General features: G+C 36.8%; 2 protein-coding genes across 16 annotated transcripts in view; one reads left to right on the top strand and one right to left on the bottom strand.

The window, feature by feature from the left end:
- Positions 1-27,229, bottom strand: part of NSD3 (nuclear receptor binding SET domain protein 3) — a 120,941-nt gene that overhangs the window by 56,518 nt on the left and 37,194 nt on the right. For 14 of the 15 annotated variants that reach the window (XM_036249685.1, XM_036249691.1, XM_036249690.1 and 11 more), the window contains exons 3-8: positions 22,692-22,763; positions 22,067-22,229; positions 11,676-11,830; positions 9,393-9,908; positions 7,892-8,018; positions 1,207-1,304 (exon numbers count right to left, since the gene is read on the bottom strand). In XM_036249685.1, the coding sequence (XP_036105578.1) occupies positions 1,207-1,304; positions 7,892-8,018; positions 9,393-9,908; positions 11,676-11,830; positions 22,067-22,229; positions 22,692-22,763 (1,131 nt within the window). Of the gene's footprint in view, positions 1-1,206; positions 1,305-7,891; positions 8,019-9,392; positions 9,909-11,675; positions 11,831-12,569; positions 12,717-22,066; positions 22,230-22,691; positions 22,764-27,229 lie in introns of those variants that run through there. The other variant, XM_036249696.1, reaches the window with a different exon arrangement.
- On the top strand, positions 17,141-17,871 carry LOC118622295 (thyroid transcription factor 1-associated protein 26-like). The gene is given in 2 exon segments (XM_036249707.1): positions 17,141-17,626; positions 17,629-17,871. Coding segments are annotated over 2 exon segments (729 nt in total).

Raw genomic sequence — 27,229 nt, forward strand, 5'->3', positions numbered from 1 at the left:
TTTGCAAGAGCTTAGAAAGATTTTTTGGAATATAATTTCCTAAGTATGAAAGTTAATCATGATAAATGAATGACAAATTAGTATATTATTGAAATTTTAGGTAAATATTTCTTGGAAAATTGTTTTACATGTTTGATATCATAGAGCGCCCACAAAGTCACCTTTTAAGTTTGGAAGTTTAAAATTATAAAGGAAATAAGTAGGAAAGTTCACATTCTTCCTTATTAAGTGGTTTTAAAAATATAAAGCTTATTAGAACTAATATCATTCAGAATTCTTTGTTTAATAGCAGCTGTCTGGGCTACAAAAATGGATATTCTTTCAGTTTAAAAAAATTAAGAAAAAAATCTGATTGTGAGTTTAAAGAGAGTATGGTTTCTAAAAATTTCTTTGAAAAGATAATTTAATATGAATATCACTACATTGATTAAACTGGTTTAAAATCCTTCAAAATGGTCCAGCCAGTGTGGCTCAGTGGTTGAACATCGACCCATGAACCAAGAAGTCGCCAATTCGATTCCCGGTCAGGACACATGCCCGAGTTGTGGGCCTGATCCTCAGTGGGCGGCATGCAGGAGGTGGCCAATCAATGTTCTGTTTCATCGATGTTTCTATCTCTCTCTCCCTTCCTCTCTCTCTAAAATCAATAAAGAAAAAAAAATTAAAATCCTTCAAAATGCCCCTCCTCCTATCTGATAACCCAGTAACAGGTGAGTGCAATTCCATTGGGAAAATAACATTCCAAAAAATCTGTGATACCAACAGAAAAACCAGATCATCTATGATCATCTGTTTCTTAAATATAATTCTTGTAGTTAATTTGATTTGTTTAAAAAAACACAATACATACCAGCAGCTTAAACAAAAAAAAAAAAAAATTTTTTTAATTTTGAAAAAAATCATGAAAACATGAAATCATTTTGCTCATAACAGAAATTTCAAAATAAATGTGAAGAATTCTTTAAGAGTCTTGCACCACTGGCTTCCCATCTCCTGAAGCCTGATTGTGTTCTGTGAAAATGCTTGAAGCAGAATCACAGGGATGGCGGGGTTAGAACAGGGCAGTGGAATTCACCAGGATATAAGCATTAGATAGTCCAGAAAGAAAACCCAGGGTGGGGAAAGTTTTTCTTTCTTTAAGATACCAATATAAGCCACAACATTTACAAATACAATGCTTTAACTCTCTACATGTAGGAAGCCAACCTGCTCCTTTTTGATCTTCTTCTTTGGCACAACCTCAGTGGATTTCTCTGATTCAGAACGAGTTCTAATTGATCTTCTCTGCTGCTTCTTTTCTGAGCCTAAGAGATAATTTAAACAAATAAATAAACTCATTTAAGGATGGCTTAACACTTATGTAATTAATATTTGACACAATTCCCTGCTTTTCTGATTAATTACTTTTGGTCTTCTATTTATTTTTTTAATCCTCACCCAAGGATATTCTTCCATTTATCTTCAGACAGAGTGGGAACGAGGGAGGGAGGGGAAGAGAGAGAGAGAGAGACACCTCGATTGGTTGCCTCCCGCATGACCCCAACTAGGGCCAGGGAATTGAACAGAAACTGAGGTACATGCCCTTGACCAGAATTGAACCTGAGACTGGAAAAGTAGCCCTGGTCAGTTTGGCTCCACAGTTAGAGCGTTGGCCCGCAGACCAAAGAGTTGCAGGTTCAATTCTAGTCAGGGGCAGGTACCTCAGTTGCTGTTCAATTCCCTGGCCCTGGTTGGGTTCTGAAGGAAGCAACAAATCAAGGTGTCTCTCTCACATCAATGTTTCTTTCACCCTCTCCCTCCCTCCTCCTTCCCACTCTATCTGAAAATCAACAGAAAAATATCTTCAGTTGAAAATTTTAAAAAAAGAAGAAGCTATTAAATACTGGAGAGCACAAAAACTTTTGTAAGACCGAATTGTAAAGGGTGATAGGTTGAGAGTGAGATTAATAAAAGACCCTAAATTATACAAACAAAGAAGGACTAGACTTTTTAAATTATAAAGTCACAGAGACCTTCTTGAAAGCAGATAAACACATTTATGTAACTATAATGGAAGAAATGAAGGGATTAATGGGATGGATGAAAGTGACTTTATTGTCAGTTGATATTAGGAATTACTGGTTCAAAATTCAATCAGTACTACATATTTTGCATTTTAACAAATGCATTAAATTAATTCTATATGTAACTGCTTAACAGTGCTTGGTGCACTTATACAAGTTTTGCTATTGTTATATTATTAACAACAGAAAGGGAAAAAGCAGGAAATGCACAAAAATGCTGACCAAAACCAAACCATTAATGAGATTAAAAAGGAACCTGTTATAACTTAGAAATAATTAATCATGGAAAACTAGCTGAAACAAATTATAAATGCTTTCATTTTATATGGTAAAACAAGACACTATTAAGATTTTTAAACAATAATATTCTTTGAAAGTAAACAGAAGAAGACTCACATGGACCCCATTTTGGAAAGGATAAAACTTAGACTGAAGATCACAACTTGAAAGAATACTATGTCAGGAATGATTTCATTCTATGACCCTGAGAACGAATGATACCTTCAATGCAACTGTTTTCCATCTTTGCAGTGCTTGGACCACCTAAATCAGCGGTTCTCAACCTTCCTAATTCTGCAACCCTTTAGTACAGTTCCTCATGTAGTATGTGGGCAGACCGCCTGGAGACAGACAGATAAGCGGTGTCTCGGTTCCTAAGACCATCGGAAATATGTGTTTCCGATGGTCTTAGGCGACCCCTATGAAAGGGTCGTTCGACCCCCAAAGAAGTCACAACCCACAGGTTGAGAACCACTGACCTAAAGGGTCCTTCCTAGATAATAATCATCTTTCACTTACCATAGGAGAAAGCTGCTAAGACCTCCTATCAAATCAGGAAGAATCTGCCCTGGCCAATGTGGTTCAGTAGTTAGTGTGTCGGCCCAAGCACCGGAGGGTAGAGGGTTTGATTCCCAATGAAGGGCACATAACCTGGGTTGTAAGTTCGATCTCTAATCCCAGTCGGGGTCATGTGGGAGGCAACCAACCGATGTCTTTCTCACACATCGTTGTCTTTCTCTCTCTCCTCCTTTTCCTGCCCTCTCTCCAAAATCAATATGAAAAATATCCTCGAGTGAGGATTAACAGGAAAAAGAAAAACAAAAAACAGGCAGAAGCTACTTCAGATCACCTGTATATTATTTGGTTTCACTGTTCTTGTCTATGTGCAAATAGATTCCCTCACCTTACTTCAAGGCCAAAACAAAGAAGGATCCCACTACTTGTTTTGGGTAAGGAGCAGTTTGATAATAACATATTGTTTCTGAGCTGTGGTTAATCATTTCTAGTGGAGAAGTCACAAATAAAGGTGTTATCTCCTTCCATTACTCTCACTCTTCTCCTTACACTGATGAAAATGTTTACCAAATCAATGGATATCCTACCCTCATAGACACCTGAGTATCCCAGAAATCCATCCTTTAGTGTAATCATCAATATTCAAGTACCTACCAGGGAAGAAGAAAATGAAAATAGAACTGCTTAAAACAAAAAAATCTTTGTTTTGAAGATGACAACATAAATGTTCCATCAAGTACAGATATTTGATGTGCTGTCTTAGAGAACACATATATTCTACTACATTTAAAACCACTAAAATATAGTATGTTTATGTTCTAAGAGAGAGGAGGTGAGCATCTTTGAATTTGGAAAATAGCTTAGAAACCTAGTACAAATACAAATACAGTTCTGCAAACCACAGAAATGCAGCAGTGCCACACACTCTACATAGCTCCTAAATTTACTAGAAAAAGGTTCAAGCATTCTCCCTATGTAGTTAACACCTGAGATGATGATATAACTAGTTTCTGAAGGAGAATCAAATCTCTTTTCTGACTTTCAACTACAGCATACCTCGTAGACATTAAGGGTTCAATCTTTTTGCTGGTGGAGGGTCTTGCCTTCAATTTGGAAGAAACACAACATATGTGAAGCGCATAAAGTGAAGCACAATAAAATGAGGTATGCCTGTACTGAAGTTATTTTCACAAGAAGCAAAATGGTCGTTTAAAAAAACAAACTAGCCTGGTTGGTGTGACTCAGTGGACTGAGCGTTGTCCCATGGATTGAGAGGTCCCAGTTCAATTCCCAGTCAGAGCACATGTCCGGGTTGTGGGCTCGATTCCCAGTGGGGGGCATGCAGTAGGCAGCTGATTGATGTTTCTCTCTCACATCGATGTTTCTATCTCTCTCTCCCTTCCTCTCTCTCTCTGAGAAATCAATAAAAATATATTTTTAAAAAAGAAAAATAAATAAAACGACAAAATAAGCTTATCAACCATAGCTGGTAACCAAATTTAAACCAAGGTCAAAGTTTTACAACAATCATCCCTATATAAGGGTCCCAGCATTAATTTACAACCTAATTATATGTGCTTGCCTAAGGAACAAAACTGGGCTTTTTTTTTTTTTTTTATCCTCACCCGAGGACATTTTTCCATTTTTTGTTCAGGTAGAGTGGGGGGGAGAGAGAGGAACAGAGAAAGAGAGAAACATCGATGTGAAAGGGACACATCGAGTGGCTGCCACCCGCACAACCGACCAGGGCCGGGGACAAACTGCAACCGAGGTACGTGCCCTTAGCGGGAACCGAACCCGGGTCTCTCAGGACCGCAGGCCGACGCTCTAACCGCTGAGCCAAACTGGCCAGGGCCAAAACTGGGCTTTTTCCAGATATAAATAATTATAAAATTCCACTTTACCTTTCATTTAAAAAAAAAATGAGAAAAAGTCCACAGCAGAGCTTATGTTGAAAAGACTACACAAAAATAAAATGTTCAGTAGCTGAGAAGGAAAAAAAAACCCAGCTCCATTAAAAATAAAAGGACAATATTTAAGATCAGTCTAATATTATATGAAGAATTTACTTTCTCCCTAGTTAGGAAAATATAAATGTTTAAATAAAGACCTTCCTAGTCTAAGTATCACATTTAAATTCTGATAAATTACTCATAATAAATCTGATTATGAAGAGCTGAGGCCAAAAGATTCTTTCAATATTCAAAGGAGGAAACAAACATTTTTAATTATGGCCAATTAATGCAAAATCTAAGTCCATTTACTCATTCCTTCAACATGATTATGACAGACCCTGACCCATGACCCATCTAAGACCAGAGACATTTTACTTAACCCACAGTAAATTTCCAGCACTCACCCCACCCAACTTTAAGTCTATTCTAGATATGGCATATCCTGCAGGAGGAACAGAGCATGCTGGACATCTGGACCCTGCTGATGCCAGCTCTACCCAAGAGCCCCCACCTTAACCTTGAAACAGTCCTTAAAAACCTCAAGTCCCTCACAGAGATAGGGCCATTAGCTCTCTATAGTCCTCTGCCCCTTTCCTCCCCTGGAAAGTGAATAAACCAGTTTTTGCTCAGTTACTCTTCTCGGTGAATTCTTTCACAACCTGCAGTTTAAATTGAGAAAGCCATCAGAGCCCACCTAACAATTTCATTTTTTTATACAGTATTTTGAAATGATATTTAGTTGGCAGTTAGACAGGCATGAACAGAGGAAGGACCAGGTACTGAAGGTTACCAGGCCAGAAAGCCCAGGGTACCTAGCAATGGACAAAAGTGGGAAAAACAAGTATTGTAGGGTAGGACCTCACCCCCAGGTTGACCTCTCCTCCCAGCATATCTCTGGTCATGAGGTTTAGACCCACTGACCTTTCATATTACTCCTTTCCTCCCCTGGCATGTTGCTAGTCATGCAGTAGACCCCCTTAGAGGAGGAACAAGGAGGCCAGAGAATAGCCTCATGGGACTCGCATACAAGCCCTTGCACGACCACTCCCTTCAGCATTAAGCTCTGATCCATATCAAATTATCTTGAAGGCAGAGCCTCGGGTCTGCTGACCAGAGTCAGAGTTTTGGTCAAACTCGAGATGACATATAGGCGTCATTTGTATTTCAGCTCCAGGTCCAGAAAAGCAGCAAAACCAGATGAAGCTAAACCATGTCTGACATCAACAATAGATACAATGATTAATGGCTCCTTGCTCTTACACTGCAAATCAGTGGAGACCATGACCCTGAAAGGACACACCTGGAAAGTTGATAGATACTCTATTAAGATCATCCCCTGGGACCTCCCCTAAGCTCCCTGCCTTTAGAGAGCAAATAAAAACTCAAAGACCCAGCAAGTGCCAGTGCCTTTTTCCCACCCACTCTCCTTCCCCAGGCACTTGCTCCCCGCCAGTCTTTTACCTAAGTTCCAAGCGCCCTTCATTTGCTTCTGTAACTTCTTTCCTGAGCCCTTACAGCCCAGTTGGCTCACCTTTGCTACCTCTGTGACTTTCTAAATTAACTTTCTCTCTTATAAGTTGAATGGTTCTGAATGCTTTCTTTGCTGAACTCAAGTACTGAGGTTGCTTAACTTGAGGTCTGGTAACATTGTGGTTCTGTTGTGCCACTAACGGATACAAGTTGCAAATCTGGTTCTGGACTTTGCTACTCCCTCCTTACTTTAATGCAGCTTCCATTTCCAACTCAATTCTAGGTAAAGGTGTATTGTTTAATATGCCTGGTCCAATATATGTCTATCTCCTCTGCCACCACCTCTCCTTGTCCAGTAGCCCCCATCCCAGTTTTTTGTTTTAAAGAAAGCTAGTTCAAGTTCTTTCATGAATGATTGTTTTTATTTAGGTTTTATAATAAGAAGAATCTTACTCAAAATTTCCCTTACAAAAAATATTTACCCCTTAGTGGCACTAAATCACAGGTTTCCCTGAGTAACTAATGATTTCAGATTACTACCTCAAGTCTTATTAATTTAATCCTAGAAGATTTTGTCACTTTCTTAGATTTCAATTTTTTTTTAAAGAACAAAGTGAAACAAACGTCTCTATCCAAATGGTTGGCCATTTGGAACTAAGATTCCAAATGATCAGCCTGGTTTGATATCTAACTCTTTTCTTGATCTTTGTATGATGCAGTAATACTGTTTATACAAACCAAACCTACCAGACACTCAGTTAAACTATAAGAACCTTAGCAAAGCAGTCTCTTAATAAAAATTACTTTGACTATTCCAACAAAGGCACAATTTTACTGAATATAGGCATTTCCTCTATAAGCAAAAATAATACAGCTTGATTTCCAATTCATGGTATCTGCTCATCAGAGAACAGATTATAATAGAATTAGGCCCCAGGCCCTCAGCTACTAACATTTACAACAACTAAGAATAATAAAAAGAACATGGACATCTGCAGTTGTTTCCAATAGGGGATAAAGGAGAATATGGTAAGAATGTGTTAAAAGTGCTGGAAAAGTAAAGCTGTTACTGTTATGTAAAGAGAGATAATCAAAACACAGTTACTCAGACGTATAGATTTTATAACTATTTTTTAAAATCCTGACTTAAGGATATGTTTATTGATTTTAGAGAGTGGAAGGGAGGGGAGGGAGAGAGAGAGAGAGAGAGAGAGAAACATCAACCAGTTGCCTCCTGTACATGTCCCGACCAGGAATAAAACCCACAACCTAGATAGGTACCCTGACTTGGAATCAAATCCGTGACCTTTTGGTTTATGGGATGACACTCGAACCAACTAAGCCACACTGGCCAGGGCTATAACTATACTTTTTAAGTTATGAAACCCTATTATTTACATTCCTGTAGAAAAAATAACTTACTATAAGCTCTCTAGTCCCTAAACCATTCTTTCCTATTGAAATAATTGCTTTTATAGTTTGATTTTTAAAAAAATATCATTAGATTTTGATTACTAAAAGTTTTTTAGGAATATAGCTACCATGTTATAGCTGAGCAGAAGAACTATGACTTCAAAATGGATCAATATACTCTTCATTAATACCTACCTGCAGAACCAGATGTTGCTTCAGGAGATGATAAATTCTGAGTTGCCTTTTCATTTCTCTGGTTTGGTGTAGAAATTATAAGTCTGTCTTGTCCCCTGACACTTATTTCTGTTTTGTTACCAATTCCCTTCAAAATAAGGCAAATAAAAAATAGGTGTCATTGGTTTATAAAAATAGCTTAAGATTATAATTTGCTTGAATTTTACATGGCCTTGATTGCAGCTAATTATCTTAGTCATTATAGAACAATTTTATTAAGTCATCAGGATGTATTCCAAAATGTACAATGATATTGGGGGGGGAGAACACCCCCCAAAAAACTTATTTGTCTAAGACTTAGATTCTAAGTCTAGATAATGAATATTACTAAAAAATGAACATGTATCACATTTGGAACAGATAACTTTAGGTATTTTTAACAGTGAAATAAAGGAGTGATTTTTTATATATATAAATTAGCAAAGTTTGGAGGGGGTTGCAAAAGTTTGATTTGAGCATCTAAACACAGGTAAAAACTAGCTTCAAGAATGAAGCCAACCTGCATTCAAAAAAGATGCAGAGTACTCATCTGCCATTCAAAGGTATCAGCAGTGGGAACTGTAACTTAAGTTTTTCCAAGTAGTTCAGCCTTAATAAAGTCAGTTGAACCTATAGACAGAAACAGGTTAACAAAGGCCCCTTACACTTCTCTCTAGGAAAATATATCACTAATAAAGCATACCTATGTTAAATTATTTTAATATGCATATGACAATGTTAGGAAATACAGAATTCTTTAAAAGTACACATCCATAAATTGCCACTAAATTGAATTCATAAGCCCACGATTGTGGTATTGGTAGAGGGTAGTGAAGAAGTCTACGGAAATAATTTTAAAGTATTAAAACTAAAGTGTAAGTGCCCTAAATGGGGCTTGGGGCTGGCCAACAGTGAGGCATTTAGTTCAAAGAAGCTATTATCACCCCATACCCAAGCTATCATCACAATAATTATTCAAGAACTAACATAGTTCTGATGTTTCTCTAAAATACATTAGATGTCCAAAGCCAACACAAGCTTAACAAAATTGCTGGTAGAACCAAACAGATCAATAGGTACAATTACTACAAAGGTTAATTCAGATAACTGACAAAAATGATTTAATAAGAAGCACAATCTTCAACTAAGAAAAACTAACTATACAAACTAGAAAACAGGCAAAGTGCCCAGTTTTTTTCCACAGCTTTGGGGAGTGAGGCTAAATTTTGGCTGCACAGCTCAAGATTAATCAAGTGCAGATGAGGATATTACAAAACAGGGGAGGAGAAGAAGAAAAACATAGCCTTTTGGCCTATGTCTTTTTTGCCTCATCTTAAACAGAGTAAACTGGCTGTACATTTCAAATACAGTAGATAAGAAGGGTATTTAAATTATGACCTGCTGTTGTGTTGTTGTTGTTTTTAATGCCAAGGTTATTTATTAAATACCACCCCCCGCCAATAACTATGATAAAAGGAGGTACCTTTGTTGAATAAACAAACTGATCGATAAATTTCCCATCTCCTGTAGCATTCTGAAGAGCAAACACTTGTTCAATTTTCACAACTGGAGACATGTTACACTTCTGCAAATCCAAGCTCCCTTTGTGCATTGTAATAGAAGCTGGTAAAGATTTCCTAGCTGCTGCCGTTTTCCAGGTTATTTTAACAGGAGGTGGTTCTTCCTCTTCCACACTCGTGTGCCGCCTCTGGCTATGTCTCCGAATCTCAGTACTTGATAGTGAGGAGGCCATCTCACCTGCATTGGTCTGTTCTGGCTGAGTATTCATCACTGATCTTGGTCTCCGGGTTTTTTTAACTTCAGCTTTGGAAGCAACATTCTTTTTCCCTTGGGATAAAGCCTCCTCAGGCTGTTTATCAATATAGATAAAAGTATACTGTTCTATTCTTTCTTCTCGAGTCATTTTCAATGCTTTCTCTGCATGTGCAATGCCAATATCCCATTGAGCACGTTCTCTCTGTGGTCGGGGTTTCCGAATCTTTAAAAAGAGATATAGGCATTATCAGACACATTTTAAGCTAATGTACATTTAAACTATGAGGTTATTTCCTATGAGAACCTATCATCTTTCCAGGTATACATAAATATCTTCAAGTTCTTCAGTTAAATTAATGAAATAGTCTTACTCCATAACTTAGATAAATTGGTATTTCTATCAGATGATATGCAGGTCTACTCTTTTATATATCCTCCCCTTTGTTGACCACTGTGGTGGACAAGTCCCTCAAAGAGGGATTTGCATTTTGTAACAGCGTCTTCATAAAAAGTTAGTAATGACAAAGAGAAGAAAGATTACAGAAATGATTAATTTCAGTGGCCAATAAAACACCAACATTAGGAATGATACCTATAGCTCCAGGGTGCTACAGAGATCACCACAAAGCTAACTGGCATTTGAGGAGCCGGCATTTGAGGAGCCAGCATTTGAAACTGTGCTGCCAGTTTGTACCATAATGAACACAGGGGCAAAATAAAGAAAAAGGAGAGAGCCCCAAGGAACAAATATAAGTTGACAAAACAGCAAAGCAGAAATGTATGAGAGAAAAAGTAAACCTGAATCACAGTTTCCATTGGTATCTATGTCCAGGGTTGATGAGAAGACTATGAATTGGCAAGACAGATAAGAAAACTTTAAACAGAGCTATGTGAGATGACCAAAGCAATTAGAAATTATCCAGGGGGTTAGACTGAGGTAGCCAGAAATTAACTATGAGATGGTACAGTATATGTCAAACACTGACGTATAAATCTGTAAAATAAGTGTGATAAAATTAATCAAAATAATCTGTGATCAAATTTAGCTTTTAAAGTGTAAAAACAGGACAAATTTCTGAATCAAAAGAGACCCACATTAAAATTAGTTGAGTTTAAAAATCTCAACCAGAGAGTATCATGAGTTCATGTCAAAATTCTAAAATATCGCCCAGCCAGTGTGGCTCAGTGGTGGAGCATTGACCCAAGCACCAAGAGGTCGCCAGTTCAATTCCTGGTCAGGGCACATGCCCAGGTTGTGGGCCCGATTCCCAGTGGAGAGCATGCAGGAGGCGGCCAATCGAAGTTTTCTCTCATCAATGTTTCTATCTCCCTCTCCCTTCCTCTCTCTCTAAAAATCAATATAGAATAAAAAATTTAAAAAATATATATATTCTAAAATATCCACCACCACATCAAACATGTTTCTTGGTTCCATCACCTGTGACCTCGTTGAACCAGTTACTTAAGCTTTCTATGCCTCAATTTCTTCATCTGTAGAAACAGGAATAATAGTTATCTACCTCATTTGTTATGAAGATTAAATGAATTAATATAGATATGTAAAAAGCTTAAAACAGTGCCTCTCTCACAGTGGGTACTCATTAAATATTTTTAAAACTTTGCATTCATAAAAAAATTTAGTAAATAAGGATAAAAGAAAATTATGGAAATATGTTGAAATAGAAAAAAAAATTATAAAAATCCTTGGCAAAATCCACATTTCACTGGTATCTACTAAACTTATATATATGTTAATTCAATTCAAAATAGAATCCAACATTGTATTGAGCAGACCAGTAATGTTTTTAATAGTATTAAAACACAGATCATATGGTTTATAAAACTATTGACACAATAAGTTATTAAAATCAGAATTAAAGGAATTAAAATAACAAGTCATTCTAACAGTTGTCTGAATTCAAGTATTAAAAGTTCTTCTAGTCCTTTAAAAACTATATTTGATTGATAATGTTAACATTTTCTCAGTTACCTTTTGTTTTTCAGAGTGGTTGCTGGCTTGTTTGGTTGCCTCAGCCAATAATTCTTCATACTGTTTATGACCTTTATACTCTCGTACCCGTTTTTCGTGAACCCATGCCCTCTCTGGTTGGTTGCTAAAAAATTGGACGTGATATTCCCGGGCACCTGAAAGTAAAAATCCTTATTAACCATTTCAGGACATAATCATGCACATATACTTGGCAAACAACATGAACCTAAGCTGGTTCCCTAGCATTATTCCTATTAAATGTTGCAGTTCGGAATTGCCCAATGACATAAACCAATTATCTGCCGCTTATATTATGCAACTAATAGTTATTTAAAAATCACCCCATATGATTAATTAGTGCAGCAAGTTTTAAGAGAAAGAAAACAATAAATTCTGCTAATTAGATTTGTTATGTTAGTTGCACAATTTATTTTTACTTACTTCAAAATATTTTACAAAGAAATCTGAGTTAAATAAGTAATTTTTCCTTAAAAAAATGTATTACATTTTCCTGGACTTTTAAAAACCAAGTGCTGGTCAAATTGCTTTTCTAGTTGTATAAAAGTGTGGTATATACAGACCTGGGGTTAAAATAGGAGAGGCCACTGAGACTCTTACAGGGATCCTGTGAGATCAAACTATCTTCATAATAATATTGAGACGTTATTTGTCTTTTTTACCATGTTGACATTTGCACCTAATATTGCAAGAGCAATGGCAGATAAGAGTGCTGGCATCTTAGCACAACTAGAGACAATGAGTGACACCAAACCAGTGTTATATTCTTCACAGCCATACGCTGGCAATTAAAAATAAAACCCAATTTTACTTCATGTCCTTCATGAAGCAATAAAAATAATTAATTTTACTAAATCTGAACCCTTGAATACCTACTTTTTAATACTATGTGTGATGAAATGGGAAGTATGCATAAAGCATCTTTCATATATAAGTATGACAGTTATCTTGATGAGAAGTACTTGTGTGATTGATTGAGTTGCTGCCGAGCGAACTGGCCACTTTTTCATAGAACACCTTTTTCACCTGAAAGAATGACTGACAGAAAAACTATTGTTATATGAACTTGAGAATCTGGCAGATATTTTCTCAAAAATGAATAAAGCAAGTTTGTCACTTGAAGAAAAACTGACAACAGTTGTTGGCCAATAATAAAATTTAGTCTTTCGCCCTGGCCGGTTTGGCTCAGTGGTTAGAGCATTGGCCTGCAGTATGGAGAGACCCAGGTTCGGTTCCCGCTAAGGGCATGTACCTCAGTTGTAGTTTGTCCCCGGCCCTGGTTGGGTCATGTGGGTGGCAACCGCTCGATGTGTCCCTTTTACATCGATGTTTCTTTCTCTCTCTCTCCCTCCCACTCTATCTGAACAAAATATCAAACAAAAAAAAGTCCTCAGGTAAGGATAAAATAAATAAATAAATAAAATTTGGTCTTTCAAGTAAAAAGTAAAATTTTGAAAAAACTAGTATCTGCTCCTGTTAGTTTCTCAAGTTCCCAATAATCAAATCATTTTCTGATGAAATAAAGTGTTTATGTTAACTAATGTGATTTTTAAAAATATCTATAAAGAAATGTGTCGCCTGACCAGTGTGGCTCAGTGGTTGAGCGTAGACCCATGCACCAAGAGGTCACCGGTTCGATTCCTGGTAAGGGAACGTGCCCAGGTTTCAGGTTCCGTCCCCAGCAGGAAGAGCGCAGGAGGCAGCCGATGGATGGCTCTCTCATATCAATGTTTCTTTCTCTTTCTCCCTTTCCCTTCCTCTCTCTCTAAAAATCAATAAAAACAATTTTTAAAAAAAGTATCAACATTTGAAAGGTATGTATGACTTAATAAACCAATATTTTTTAAATGGCCAATGTATACATGATGTTACAAAATCATGAAAGGTTAAAGATCCATTCAAAGTGCAAGACAGAACCAATGGATTTTAATGTAACAAAGTACAAAAAGTTTATCACTATGACTTCAAATTCCACATTGTAATTAACCCACCACTTGTTGACTTTTGGTGTAAAAACAAAGAAATATATCCATAATTATCTGAAAAGGCTACCAAAGTATGCATATACTTTTACATCTAAATATCTATGTGAGGCCAGATTAACTTTATATACTTCAAAACAACAAATCGTAACAGATTAAATAAAGAATCAGAATGAAAATCTTGTATCTTTACTTAACAGATATAAAAGAGATTTATAAAAATGTAAAACAGCCCTGGCCAGGTGGCTCAGTTGATTGGAGCATCTTCCTATACAAAAGGTTGCAGGTTCGATTTCCAGTCAGAGCACATACTTAGGTTGTGGGCATGATCCCTGGTCGGAACATGTATGGAAGGCAACAATAGATGTTTTTCTCTCACACTGAGGTTTCTTTCTCTCTTTCTCCTTCCCCTCTCCTTCCTTTCTCTCTAAAATCAGTAAACATATGCTTGGGTGAGGATTAAAAAAAAATGTTAAACAGCCCAGCCAGTGTGACTCAGTGGATTGAGCATCGTCCCATGGACTTAGAGATCCCCGTTCAATTCCCAGTCAAGACATATAGATGGGTTGCAGGCTCACTCTCCAATAGGGGGTGTGCAGGAGACAGCCGATCAATGTAGCTCTCTCACATGGATGTTTCTCTCTCTCTCTCCCTTCTTCTCTCTTTAAATAAAATTTAAAAAACATATTTTTTTAAAAAGTAAAACAATACCAACCTCCTCATTCATTTTTTGAGAAAACAGTTATTTTTCATCAAAACACAATGACAACATATAGTGGATTCTTCTAAAATAAATTAGTAAATACTTAAAATTTTTCTCAGCTTTAATTTCTAAGTTAAAATAAATAGTAACAGATATAACCCAATGTAAACAAAAGCTTCTTAGAGATCTCAAATTTTATTTATTTATTTTTTTATCCTCACCCAAGGACATTTTTCTATTTTTTGTTCAGACAGGGCGGGAGGGAGAGAGAGGAAGAGAGAGAGAGAGAAACATTGACGTGAAAGGGACACATCGAGTGGCTGCCACCCACATGACCCAACCAGGGCCAGGGACAAACTGCAACCAAGGTACATGCCCTTAGCGGGAAATGAACCCGGGTCTCTCTGGACTGCAGGCCGACGCTCTAACTGCTAAGCCAAACCAGCCAGGGCGAGACCTCAAATTTTAAGAGTAAAAGAGGCTATGGAACCAAAACATCTGAGAATAGTTGCTCTAGAATAGAGCTACTGTGAAAGTGTGGTTCCCAGAATAAGCCAGTCTGTGACAAAAGAAGCAGAGAAGTTAAGGATGAGCATCTAGAATCTATGACAATTTGACATTACTGTGGCATCTAGACACATAATCAGGGATTTTACACTCTGCATTTTTTTGGAGGAAGGGGGGCCTTTCATTTCTCTAATATTTGACAGTAATACTCGTCCATGGTGACTGGAAATTAAAATTTAAAACAGAAGAAAGGAAACTAGTCCTTTACCAAACTTGGTTGAAAAACAATGTTCTAGAGAAAGTCTCTGGTCAATTGAGAAACACAGACTAGAATTCTTAGGGAATCCAAGATACTTCAGGTAGAGAGCGAAAGACAACAAGCAGATCCTGACTAGAAAGATGTGGGTATTATGCTTAAATTGAACTAACTTATATCTTAGATTTGAAGACTTTTAATTTTATTAGACATTAAACAGGAGACTATGTAGGAAATTTTGGTCCAGTCAGTGTGGCTCAGTGGTTGAGCGCTGACCCATGTACCAAGCAAGAGGTCATTGGTTCAATTCCCAGTCAGGACACAGGCCCAGGTTGTGGGCCTGATCCCCAGTGGACAGCATGTAGTAGGTGGCCAACTGATGTTCTCTCTCATTGATGTTTCTCCCTCTCTCTCCCTCTCCCTTCCTCTCTCTTTGAAATAAAGGAAAAAAAAAATTAAAATAAGATTAAAATTTAATATGGGCCCAGCCTGTATGGCTCAGTGGTTGAGGCTCACCCCATGCACCAAGAGGCAGCCTGTTTGATTCCTGGTCAGGATGCATGCCTGAGGTGCAGAATCAAACAGATAATCTCAAAGGACTTGATAATTAAAAATATAAAAACTAAAACTAATAGATAACACAATCTCATTTTAATCTTTATTTTCAACTTCATCTGTTAAATCAATTGCTATGGACAAAACGAATCAAACCATGTGCCTCTTTGTTAGTATTTTGTTTCCTGCTGTCTGGACAACCATAAAATAAGAGTAAAAAACCTCGAGACCTGAAAGATTGAAAAATAAGCACATCTGCTTCTGAATAATGAACTAAATTAAATTTCCAACAGAAAAATGTTGAGGAAATGTTTTTATATAAGAAAAATAATATAAAGGTAAAACTATCCAATTTTAAACTTAAAAAATATCACAATTAAAAATTAAAATGAGTGAGACTGGGTGGTGTGGCTCAGTGGCTGAGCGTCAACTCATGCATCAAGAGGTCACCAGTTCGATTCCCAGTCAGGGCACATGCACAGGTTGTGGGCCAAAACCCCAGTCGGGGGACATGCAGGATGCGGCCAATCGATGTTCTTCTCTCATCGATGTTTTCATCTCTCTCTCCCTCTCCCTTTCTTTATAAAATCAATAAAGAGAAAAAAAATTTTTTTAATTAAAATGGGTGTGATATGACACCATTTAAAATTCTCAGTAAAAGTGTTTATTTTCATATCAATGAATTACACTTATACTATACATAGAGAAAAAGAATTACTCTCAAACTCTTAATAGTCTTTACATATCTGGAGGATGAAGCTCTGGGCACCTTTTACTTCTGACCCATATATATTTTTGTATTGTTATAAACAGAAAAAGCATTTCAACTTTTAAATTTAAAATGAGACCTAAACAATAAAATACAACTTAAAATAGACATGTGATCCAAACATCTTATAAGTGTGAAATTTTATGTGTGAAAACCGTTAAAAATATACTTTTCAATGTTAAGAATCTGACTAATAACAATATGGAAACCAATGATTACGATATATCTTCAAGGCAAATTTTAAAGTAGTTTAGATAATAACCCAAAATGCTTCACAGGCATCATGTGTGGTACATAATCAACAAAATTAAGTTTTACACTGTGTTTTTTGATTTTCAGAAAAACTGTCAGAAAACTACTTCATTTAAAACTGTAACACACAGCCATACAATAGAATATTATTTGGCAATAAAAAGGAATAAAGTACTGATACACGCTACAACACAGATAAACCTCTAAAACATTATGCTAAGTGAAAGACCCAGACATAAAAGGCCACATAGTATATGATTCCACATATCTGAAATGTCTAAAAAAGGCAAATCTATAGCAACAGAAAGTAGTTAGTGGCTGCTGAGAGAACAAAGGGAGGAATGGGGAGTGACTGCTAAGAGATATGGGATTTCTTTTGGGGTTGATGAAAATATTCTAAAATTAGATTGCAGTGAGTGTGCCATGGCACCCAGGAGGCCAGCAGCAAGGTGGGGGACCGAGAATGTTGAGACTTATGGTGAAGGAATTTCTCTGGTCAGATTCAAGAATAAGAGTGTGAAACAGAGGACGTGGCGACCTCACTATTCACAGGCCTTCGTGGGGAGCATCCGCGAGGGACAAGGCTTTGCATTTCGAAGAAAATTGAAGAGTCAGCAAAATTATAAGAAACTGCTATGGCAGAATAAGAAGGCTCGAACTTCACAGGAATCCCAATTCAGAGATCGATACCCTGAACATCTGAAACATCTCTATTTAGCTGAAGAGGAAATACTCAGGAAGCAACTTAGAAAAGTTGACCAGCCTTTGTCAGAAGAACAAGTTAATCAGGCTTTGCCAGCAGAGCAATGTAACATTGACCAGGCTTTGTCTGAAGAACATTATAGTATTGACCGGCCTCAGCCAGAAGAACAATGTAAAGAAGAAAGGGTAAACTTCATTATTATTCCAAAAAAAAAAACTAAAAGAAAACATCAAATCAAAAAGCACAAGAAGAATATGAACAGGTACAAGCTAAGCGTGCTGCTAAGAAACAAGAATTTGAGAGGAAAAAGCAAGAGAAAGAAGAAGCTCAAAGACTCTACAAAAAGAAGAAAATGGAAATATTTAAAATATTGAGCAAAAAGACTAAAAAGGGCCAACCAAACTTAAATTTACAGATGGAGTATCTTAAAAAAATACAAGAAAACAATTAAATTTGTTCTCAATCCAGGGTTAAAATACCTGCTGTCTACTGAACTCTTTGTGTATGTAATATACTTCCTAATAATTCACTAAATTTATCAATATAAACTGGATTGCTAAGCTATACTAAAAATATCATGTCCAAATACTTTTGTTCTTATAAAGGAAAATTTTCTGTATATGCTCTGTAGAATATGATTTGTTTCTTATTATTTGCCTCTGAAGGAAGGGTGGCCTGAAAAACTGAAAGAACCTTCTATTTGGATGACAGGTTCAAGCATTCATTACTTTTGTACCACATAAAATTCAGATGGAATAAAATGTTTTGAAAATAAGGGAGCGGAGCTTTCGATGGAATTTTTAAATTTAGTAATCAACTTTACAGTTTTAAAATTTATTTTAATAATTGAGGCAAAGACTCTTCTTGGACTTTTAAACTTATTTTAAATTAAGCACATGTTACAGAGGAATGGATTTTCCAGAAACCCGAGGGCATGAATGAAACTACTTTCTATCCCCCATATTTAACTGTGGGGTCTTCATAAAGCAGAGTTTGGGGTGAAAACTTAAAAAGCTTAATATTTATAAAAACATTCCAAAAGTGTAAGTACATAGCTTGTTAATGCAAGATCTTGGGAACTCGGCAGTAGCGTGGCAAGAATTAAACATTCCAGATCCTGTTATTGTGTTTAAAAAAAAAAAAAAGATTGTAGTGATGGCCACAAAACTCTGTAATTACTCAAATGACTGAATTGCATACTTTAAAAGGGTGAATTGTATAGTATTTAAATCATATTTCAAGAAAGCTTAGTATTTAAGAATCGACATTTTTTTAAACCTTAATTCTCAGATTTCTGGTTGCTTCATTAATACAAACAAAATCAGTTTTTCCTGCATTTGGAGACTGCCTGGAAGGTACCAGACCAGATTAGCTTAATTCATAAAACTAAATTTAAATATTTTCTTTGCAATACAGATGAGGTATAAATTGTGCTTTCATTTGTATCCTATAAAAAGATGAGCCTGGCCGGTTTGGCTCAGCGGTTAGGGCATTGGCCTGCAGACCAATGAGTCTTGTATTTGATTCTGGTTAAGGGCAAATACCTCAGTTGGGGTTCATCCCCAGCCCTGGTCAGGGTCATGCAGGAGGCAACCAGTCAATGTGGCTCTATCACATCAACATTTCTGTCTCTCTCTCCCTCCCTTCTCCCTCCCTTCTCCCTCCCATTCTATCTAATGATAAACTGAAAAATATCCTCACGAGAGGAATAAAAAAATATGAAATTAGTAGATTTTCACACAGTAATTAAATGTGAAGCTCTTGATAGAATCTCACAAGGATGCTTTTCTAAGAGGAGAAAACTGAAGAGTCACAAATCTCACATGATATATTCTAGCATCCTTTGGAGACACAGATGTAGACATGAATTGGTTCATTTAAGAAGGCTTGGCCGTCCTGGAAAACCCTTGTCCCTTTTTTCTCCCACTCAGAGTCATAGATTACTAGTCCAAACACTTATTATATAAATGAAGGAACTAGGACTCCTCCCCAAACCTCTGTAAATTATGACTAGGGAAGTTCAATTACTTTTCCTTTAATATATAATAGTGTTTAAGAGTGGAGGTTATACAATAAGATTGGAGACTCTACTTATTTATCTAAAACATAAGAGTAACAATAGTACCTACTTCATAGTGTTGCTGCTAAGAGGAATGCATAAGAAAATTTATGAGAATTGTTTAACAGTGCCTTGCACAGAAGCAGACATTCAACTTTTTTTTTTACTCCTGCCCCACTGATGCTTTCAGTTACCCCAACCTTTCATGGGCAGGTAATAAGAACCAGATGATTGCCTTCTATACCAGGGTAGATTCCTGGCTATGCAGCACAGGAGTTACAAGTATGGCTGATCCTGTCACAAAAATCTGACCAGATTTACGCAGACACTTTTTTTTCCCCTCAACAGTGAACAGGGACTAGGATACAAAGTTTAGAGTGAGAGGGGGAAAAAAAGGTCAGACAATAAGGAACTCAAACATGTAACAAGAGTGAGTTTGCAAAGCAAATATCCAGAAATAAATTTAAACTCAAACTTATTCCAAATGCCATCAGGAATCTAATCTACATGTTTTGATCTAATCCAGGAAAAGGAGTAAAGTTAGAACATATCTTTTCCTAATGTTTACCATTCTTACGGTAGGATTCTATGCTATATAGTTAAATTCAAGCTGCACTTCTATACCATATTGAATTTATAAGGATGTCCCAGTAAATGTAGATTCAAAAATGGAGTGGAGGAAGAAAAAAATCATCCTGCAAAATTGATCAGGATGAAAAGCACTTCTCTGGCTAAAAAATTACTACCCATAGGATTCAGTGATGAAATTACAATGTTCACAAGAACTTCGCCCAAATGCCTATTAAGCTCGTATAAAACATTTTATTACTTATCCATCTGCTTTCTTTTGGAATTCATATGAGAGGTCAGATTAAGGCCTTTAAAAAAAAAAGTGTAAAAAAAATTATAAAACAAATGCAGGGTGTTAAAAGGGAAAACAAGCCCTGGCTAGTTGGGCTCAGCAGTTAGCGCGTTGGCCCTCAGACCAAAGAGTCGCAGGTTTGATTCTGGTCAAGGGCATGTACCTCAGTTGCGGTTCAATCCCTGGCCCTGGTCAGGGTTGTGTGGGAGGCAACCAATCAATGTGTCTCTCATGTCAATGTTTCTCTCTCTCTCCCCCTCCCTCCCATTCTATCTAAAAATCAATGGAAAAATATCCACTGCTGGTGGGAATGCAGACTGGTGTAGCCACTGTGGAAAACAATATGTGTTTCCTCAAAAAGTTAAAAATAGAACTGCCATTTGACCCTGTGATCCTACTTCTTGGAATATATCCTAAGAAGCCTGAAACACCAATCAGAAAGAATATATGTACCCCCATGTTCATACAGTGCTATTTATAATAGCTAAGAACTGGAAACAGCCTAGTGCCCATCAGTAGATGAGTGGTTAAAAAAGTTGTGGTACATTTACACAATGGAATTCTATGTAGCTGTAAAAAAGATCTCTTACCCTTTGAGATAAATGGAGACACCTGGAGAGTATTATGCTAAGCTAAATAAGCCAGACAGAGAAAGACAAGTATCACATGATTTCACTTATTTATGGAATATAATGAACAAAATAAGCTGACAATCGAAATAGATCCAGAGACATGGAAGTAGGGAACAGATGGACAAACCTCAGAGGGAACGGGGATGGGTGTGTGTGTGTGAAGAGATAAACCAAAGAACTTATATGCATATGTGCATAAGCAATGGACACAGATAGTGTGGGGAAGGCAGAGGAGTGTGGGAGCAGGGAGGAGGGGGTCAGTGGGGGAACATCTGTTATACTTTCAACAATAAAGATAAAAAGAAAGAATAATTGTTAAGCCCTGGCCGGTTTGGCTCAGCGGTTAGAGCGTCCGCCTGCGGTCCGGAGAGACCCTGGTTCGGTTCCCACTAAGGGCACGTACCTCGGTTGCAGTTTGTCCCTGGCCCTGGTTGGTTGTGCGGGTGGCAGCCACTCGTGTGTCCCTTTCACATCGATGTTTCCCTCTCTCTCTCTTCCTCTCTCTCCCTCCCACTCTGTCTGTACAAGAAATGGAAAAATGTCCTCGGATGAGGATATAAAAAAAAAAAAGAATAATTGTTAAATAAATAAATGCATAAATAAAGGAAAAACTAGGACTATATCAGTTATAAAGGCTCTTTGCCAGTTAAGATGCCCATAATTATTTCACTGGTTATTACAAACGGATGTAGGTATGTATATTTTGATATCAGATTATGTCATATGTGTATTCTTATATTCAAATACAACATTTAAGCCCTGGCCGGTTTGGCTCAGCGGTTAGAGCATTGGCCTGCGGTCCTGAGAGACCCGGGCTTGGTTCCCGCTAAGGGCACGTACCTCGGTTGCAGTTTGTCCCCGGCCCTGGTCGGTTGTGCGGGTGGCAGCCACTCGATGTGTTTCTTTCACATCGATGTTTCTCTCTCTCTCTGTTCCTCTCTCTCCCTCCCACTCTACCTGAACAAAAAATGAAAAAATGTCCTCGGGTGAGGATAAAAACAAAAAAAACAAAAAAAACAAATACAACATTTAAGATTCACTTTTTTCTTTACAACCTTTTAATTAATGTTTATTTAGATGTTTTCTTTCTTACCTCTTGTGTTAATTTTGGTATGAACCTCGAGCTGGGGATCACTTGAAACCATACAAGGCCACCAAGGATAGGTTCCCACCTTAGACCAAACAAGATCTCCAACTTGGAACTTAACACCAGCAGACACTTCTGTTGTTGAAACAGAAGATAATATCGGCTGAACCTATAAAAAAAGGTCATAAAACTATATCAGTGAAGAAATTTTAAAGAAGAAACTATGTACAAAGTACATTTAAAATGCTACCCATGTAAACTTTATCTTCAATTATACTTTTCTCTGATACCTAGGTGCTCTCCATAACTAGCAAAAGGGAAGAAGAGAGGAGAAAAATAATACACCCAACTCCAAATATTAAAAATAGGACTGACGATTTCTATTGCCACATTATTGATATTATCTTGAGAATTCACATAACCTTTTAAAAAGTGGTTATAGTTTTGAAAAGAAAAATAATTCACTGAAAATATCTTCCTCTTAAACCAATTCTAAGATTTATTTCAGTATAACTTCTGAAATAAAGAAGTATAGAACTATACTATGTGTTAAATATGTTATAATCTTATCATTCTGCTTTCACCTTCTCATGCCATATTCAATTAAACAGTAATTAATAAAGAAACTCACCAAGGTTTCCTCTTTTAGTACTGGATCTTCTCTTGGTTTTTCAGAAACAGGGTCAACCCTCTCATTTGGTCTCTAGGTGAAAAGGTATAGGTAAAAAAAATAAAATGGCAAACCAAAGAATAGTGACATACACCGAAAGAATAAAAGAAAACTAAATAACAAAGAGAATAAAGGACACTTATTAACTGGATAATGTGAGGAGTAAGAATACAACTTATGCAGTATTTAATACTATGTCTTGACAGTCATTTTCTATTCTACACCCTAGATATACTTCTCATTTCTTACTTTGTTACTTTTAAAACTGAATTTCTTAATTTGTTGGTTTTGGGGTTTTCTTAAATGTATCAGAGTACACAAAAATGGGCACTCTAAGATTGCTAGTAAGATGTAACTTGGAGTTTTTCTAGAGAGCAATTTGGCAAAATGTATGAAAAGCATTAAATTTTCAGACTCTGACCCAGCAAATCCACTTCTAAAAATGTATATTGGAAAAGCATTGAGAGGTATAAATATATATATACATATATATATATGTATGTATATACACACACACACACACACAACGAAATGTGCACCAGTGCTATTTGTAAGAGTCTTAGAAACAGTCTAGATGTTCAAAATGTGGAGTATATTAATGATAGTATAACTAGATAGAAAAATAATATAAATAAATTTTAATACGACATGAAAAAAATAATGTTTCTTAAAAACAGCAAATTGCAAAGCAGTTTGTATAGTATGATTCTGATCTTAGAAAAATAAATTTAAAAAATTTTTTTTCTTTTTGTTTTAGAGAAAGAGGAAGGGAGAGGGAGAGAGAGAGATGGAAACATCAATGAAAGAGATCACTGATTGGCCACCTCCTGCTTTTGGCCCACAACCTAGGCATTTGCCCTGACCAGAAATTGAACCGGGAATTGATGCTCAACCACTGAACCACACTGGCCAGGCAGAAAAATAATTTTTTTTATGTGTACAGAAAAGAAAGACTAGAAGGATACCACCATATGATAGAATAAATGATTTTTTTTGGTGTGCTTTTCTGTATCTGTCAAGTTGTCTGTAATAAACATTATGTTACTTTTCTAATCATAAAACCCACAAATCTGTTATTTAAAAATAAATTTCTATGATCCTTTGGGGAGACAACCTGGAAGTATATCAAAATTGAATCTAGTACACTCTTCAATCTAGTATTTATATTTTAGGAACCTATTTTACAGAAATACATAAAAAGAAAATCTAAGGAGAGGGCAGAAGGATATCATGTCAATAATCTAGTATCTACCAACATCTTCCTACTTTATTTTTTTAAATCCTCACCAGAGGGCACTTCTCCATTGATTCTTTTAGATAGAGTGGGAGGGAGGGAGAGGGGGAGAGAGAGAGAGAGAGAGAAGGAGGGAGGGAGAGAGAAAGGAAGGGAGAGACAGACAGAGACAGAGACAGAGACAGAGAGAGAAACATGGATTGGCTGCCTCCTGCACAACCTGGACCAGGACCAGGGACTGAACCGGAGACTCTTCCCTCCATCTCCTCCACAGGCAGAGGCTCCAACTGCTGACCCAAAACGGCCAGGGCTCTTTCTACTTTTCATCTGATACATTGTATACCAAATTCGTAAGAGTAGTTATCTTTGGGAAACAAGATTAGGAAAACATGAAAGAACTATACTTTTGTATTATTTGAATTTTCTGTAAAAAGGAAATTACTTTTGTAATTTTAAATTAAAAAAAAAAAAAAAGTCTCAATTGTCAAGGGACAGAATTTAATTTAGATGGCTTAGAAAGAGTACTATATCCACCCTGGCCAGTTTGGCTCAGCAGTTAGAGCGTCGGCCCGCGAAACGTAGAGTCCCAGGTTCAGTTCCTGCTAAGGGCATGTACCTTGGTTGCCATTTGTCCCCGGCGCCACCGGGGCCATGTGGGTGGTAGTTGGTCAATGTGTCTCTCTCCTATCGATGTTTCTCTCTCTCTTCTCCCTTCTCTCCCTCCAGCTCTATCTGAAGATAAATACAAAAATATCCACAGGTGAGGATAAAAAAAATTACTTAAAAAAAAAGAAAAAGTACTATATCCATCAAATTAGGTCTGAACTCCATTTAAAAAATATGGCTAATTTTATTTTTTTTATCCTTACCTGAGGATATGTTTATTGGTTTCGAGAGAGAGAGAAAGAGAAAGAGAAACATCGATATGGGAGAGAAATTGATTGGTTGCCTCCTGTCCATGCCTTGACTGGGGATGGAATCTGCAACAAAATATGTTCCCTGACCAGAATCAAACCCACAACCTTTTGATGTATGGGATGATGTCCAACCAACTGAGCCATCTGGCCAAGGCAAAAAATATGGCTAATTTTAGAAACTACTTAAAATTCTCATTCAATTAATTAAAGATATTCAAAACATGTAGTGAAAACAAAGTTTTATTAAAGCTAATTGTATAAAGGTTTTTAACTGTTAGAAATGATAATCCAGACTAATATTATATTCCAAACCCTAAGCATTAATCATTCATTCAATAGTGCCAACTACTTTCCAGGTACTGTTCTAGAAGTTGGGTATACAATGGTAAAACAAAAAGATACTTGACCTCAAAGAACTTCACAGTTGGGTAGGACAGTTAGACATTAAACAAACAAAAACACAAACATATACTCATACAATGTAACTGGATGAGGAAAAATAATGATGTGTGGTAGGGGGGTGTAAGAGGTTCAGTGTAGGTGTGTATATCTTTATTATTTTTATCCTCACCTGAGGACATTTTTGCATTTATCTTCAGATAGAGCCGGAGGGAGAGAGGGAGGAAGAGAGAGAAACATCGATGCTGGGGACAAACTGCAACCAAGGTACGTGCCCTTAGCGGGAAACGAACCCGGGACTCTCTGGTCCATGGGCCAACGCTCTAATCATTGAGCCAAACCAGCCAGGGCAGGAGTGTATATCTTTAGAGACAAAGCTGAGGAAAGGCCTGAGAAAGTAAATTATAATCCAAAAATCAAAGAGGAGTTAGTTTAGTAGAAAGTAGGAGAAACAACATTCCAAAAAGAAGTGGCATGTGTGAGGTCCCTGAGGTGAAAAAAAAAAGGTAGAAATTTCAAGAAGGCCATTAGCACTGACTTAACGCCGCAAAGTGGAGAGAGGTTACAAGATGAAAGTGGAGGAGCAGGCTACATTACAAGGGCTTTGTAAGCCATGTTCAAGTGTTTAATCTTAAGTGCAGTGAAAAATCACCAAAGAGGATTAGGTAGAGAAGTAACATGCCAATTTGTTTTTAAAAGATCATGTTAGCAGTTCTGTAGAGAATATTTTGGAAGAGAGCAAGAAGGGAAGCAGAATGTTTAATAGGTTAATAAAAATAATGGAAATGGTCCAAGTGAAAGAGGTACTAGCAACTTATTGATGGGCACAAAATTAGCTCTGTCAGTACCATCTTCAGTGGTACTATAAATATCTAATCTAATAGGGCACACTCATTGAGCAAGAAAAAAATATCAAAAGAAAAGAGATTTCTTCCCTGATCATTAGTGCAATAATAAAGCAGTTTAGAAATACTGCTCACATTTGCATAGGCCCATTCAGTAGCTTCATTTCAATCTACAGATGTAGTTTATGCTTTGACCTCAATCTGGGCCCAGCTTCTCATTCTCAAGCTACAGCAGGAAGACAGGGCCACTTGAGGAAGCAAATATGTAGCCAAGAAAGCAAATCATCCTCCACACATTTAATCTTCATGATGTCTGAGTGTAAGGAATCTCTATAACTCTTTATGAGGGCAGAGAGATAAGTAACCAATCTTTGCCAAACAACAGAATCTTACTATTGTAAAACTGATCTGAACCCCATTAACTTTTTTCCCTTTCTGGATTAAAGACATAATTTCCTTCAAAACTTTAAAATTATTCAAATGTCTTATCTTTACAGTTGTCCCTCGCCATACTATACCATACTATATTTGAAAAAAAAAAAAAAAACCACAATAGCACGAAGCGGCAAAAGTCAAAGCATGAAGTGGCGAGGGACGACTGTATAGTAAATAAAGAATCCTACTTCGCAGAAATTCAATTATCGCAGTAGAGTCTGGAACTGATGAACCCGATAAACGAGGGCCAACTATATTTGATTTTTTTGTTTTGTTCTAGATCAAGTTTTCTTCAGGCTGGCTTGAAACACTGTTAAAATCACTTTTCTAGAACTAAATTGTTTTTGAACAGTCATTTTAAAAGAAAACAAATGACAAGAAAGAGAAAGAGACCCAAAAAGATTTATTCTAGCTTTAAAGACTATATATCTAAAAAAAGGAAAAATAAGTTAAATAAAGATGCTGCGATGATAGAAAGGGAATATATACATTGTAAAATGAGCTAATGCATGAACAAAATAGAATTATCTAAGGCATTTAGAGATCTTTGAGGAGCTCAAAAGAAAGGTAAAAGGAGTCCAGCTGGTATGGTTCAATGGTTGAGCATCCACCCATGCACCAAGAGGTCACAAGTTCAATTCCTGGTTAGGGCACATGCCCAGATTGTGG

Source organism: Molossus molossus, unplaced genomic scaffold, assembly GCF_014108415.1.
Source record: "Molossus molossus isolate mMolMol1 unplaced genomic scaffold, mMolMol1.p scaffold_m16_p_9, whole genome shotgun sequence".
Taxonomy (NCBI): Eukaryota; Metazoa; Chordata; class Mammalia; order Chiroptera; family Molossidae; genus Molossus; species Molossus molossus.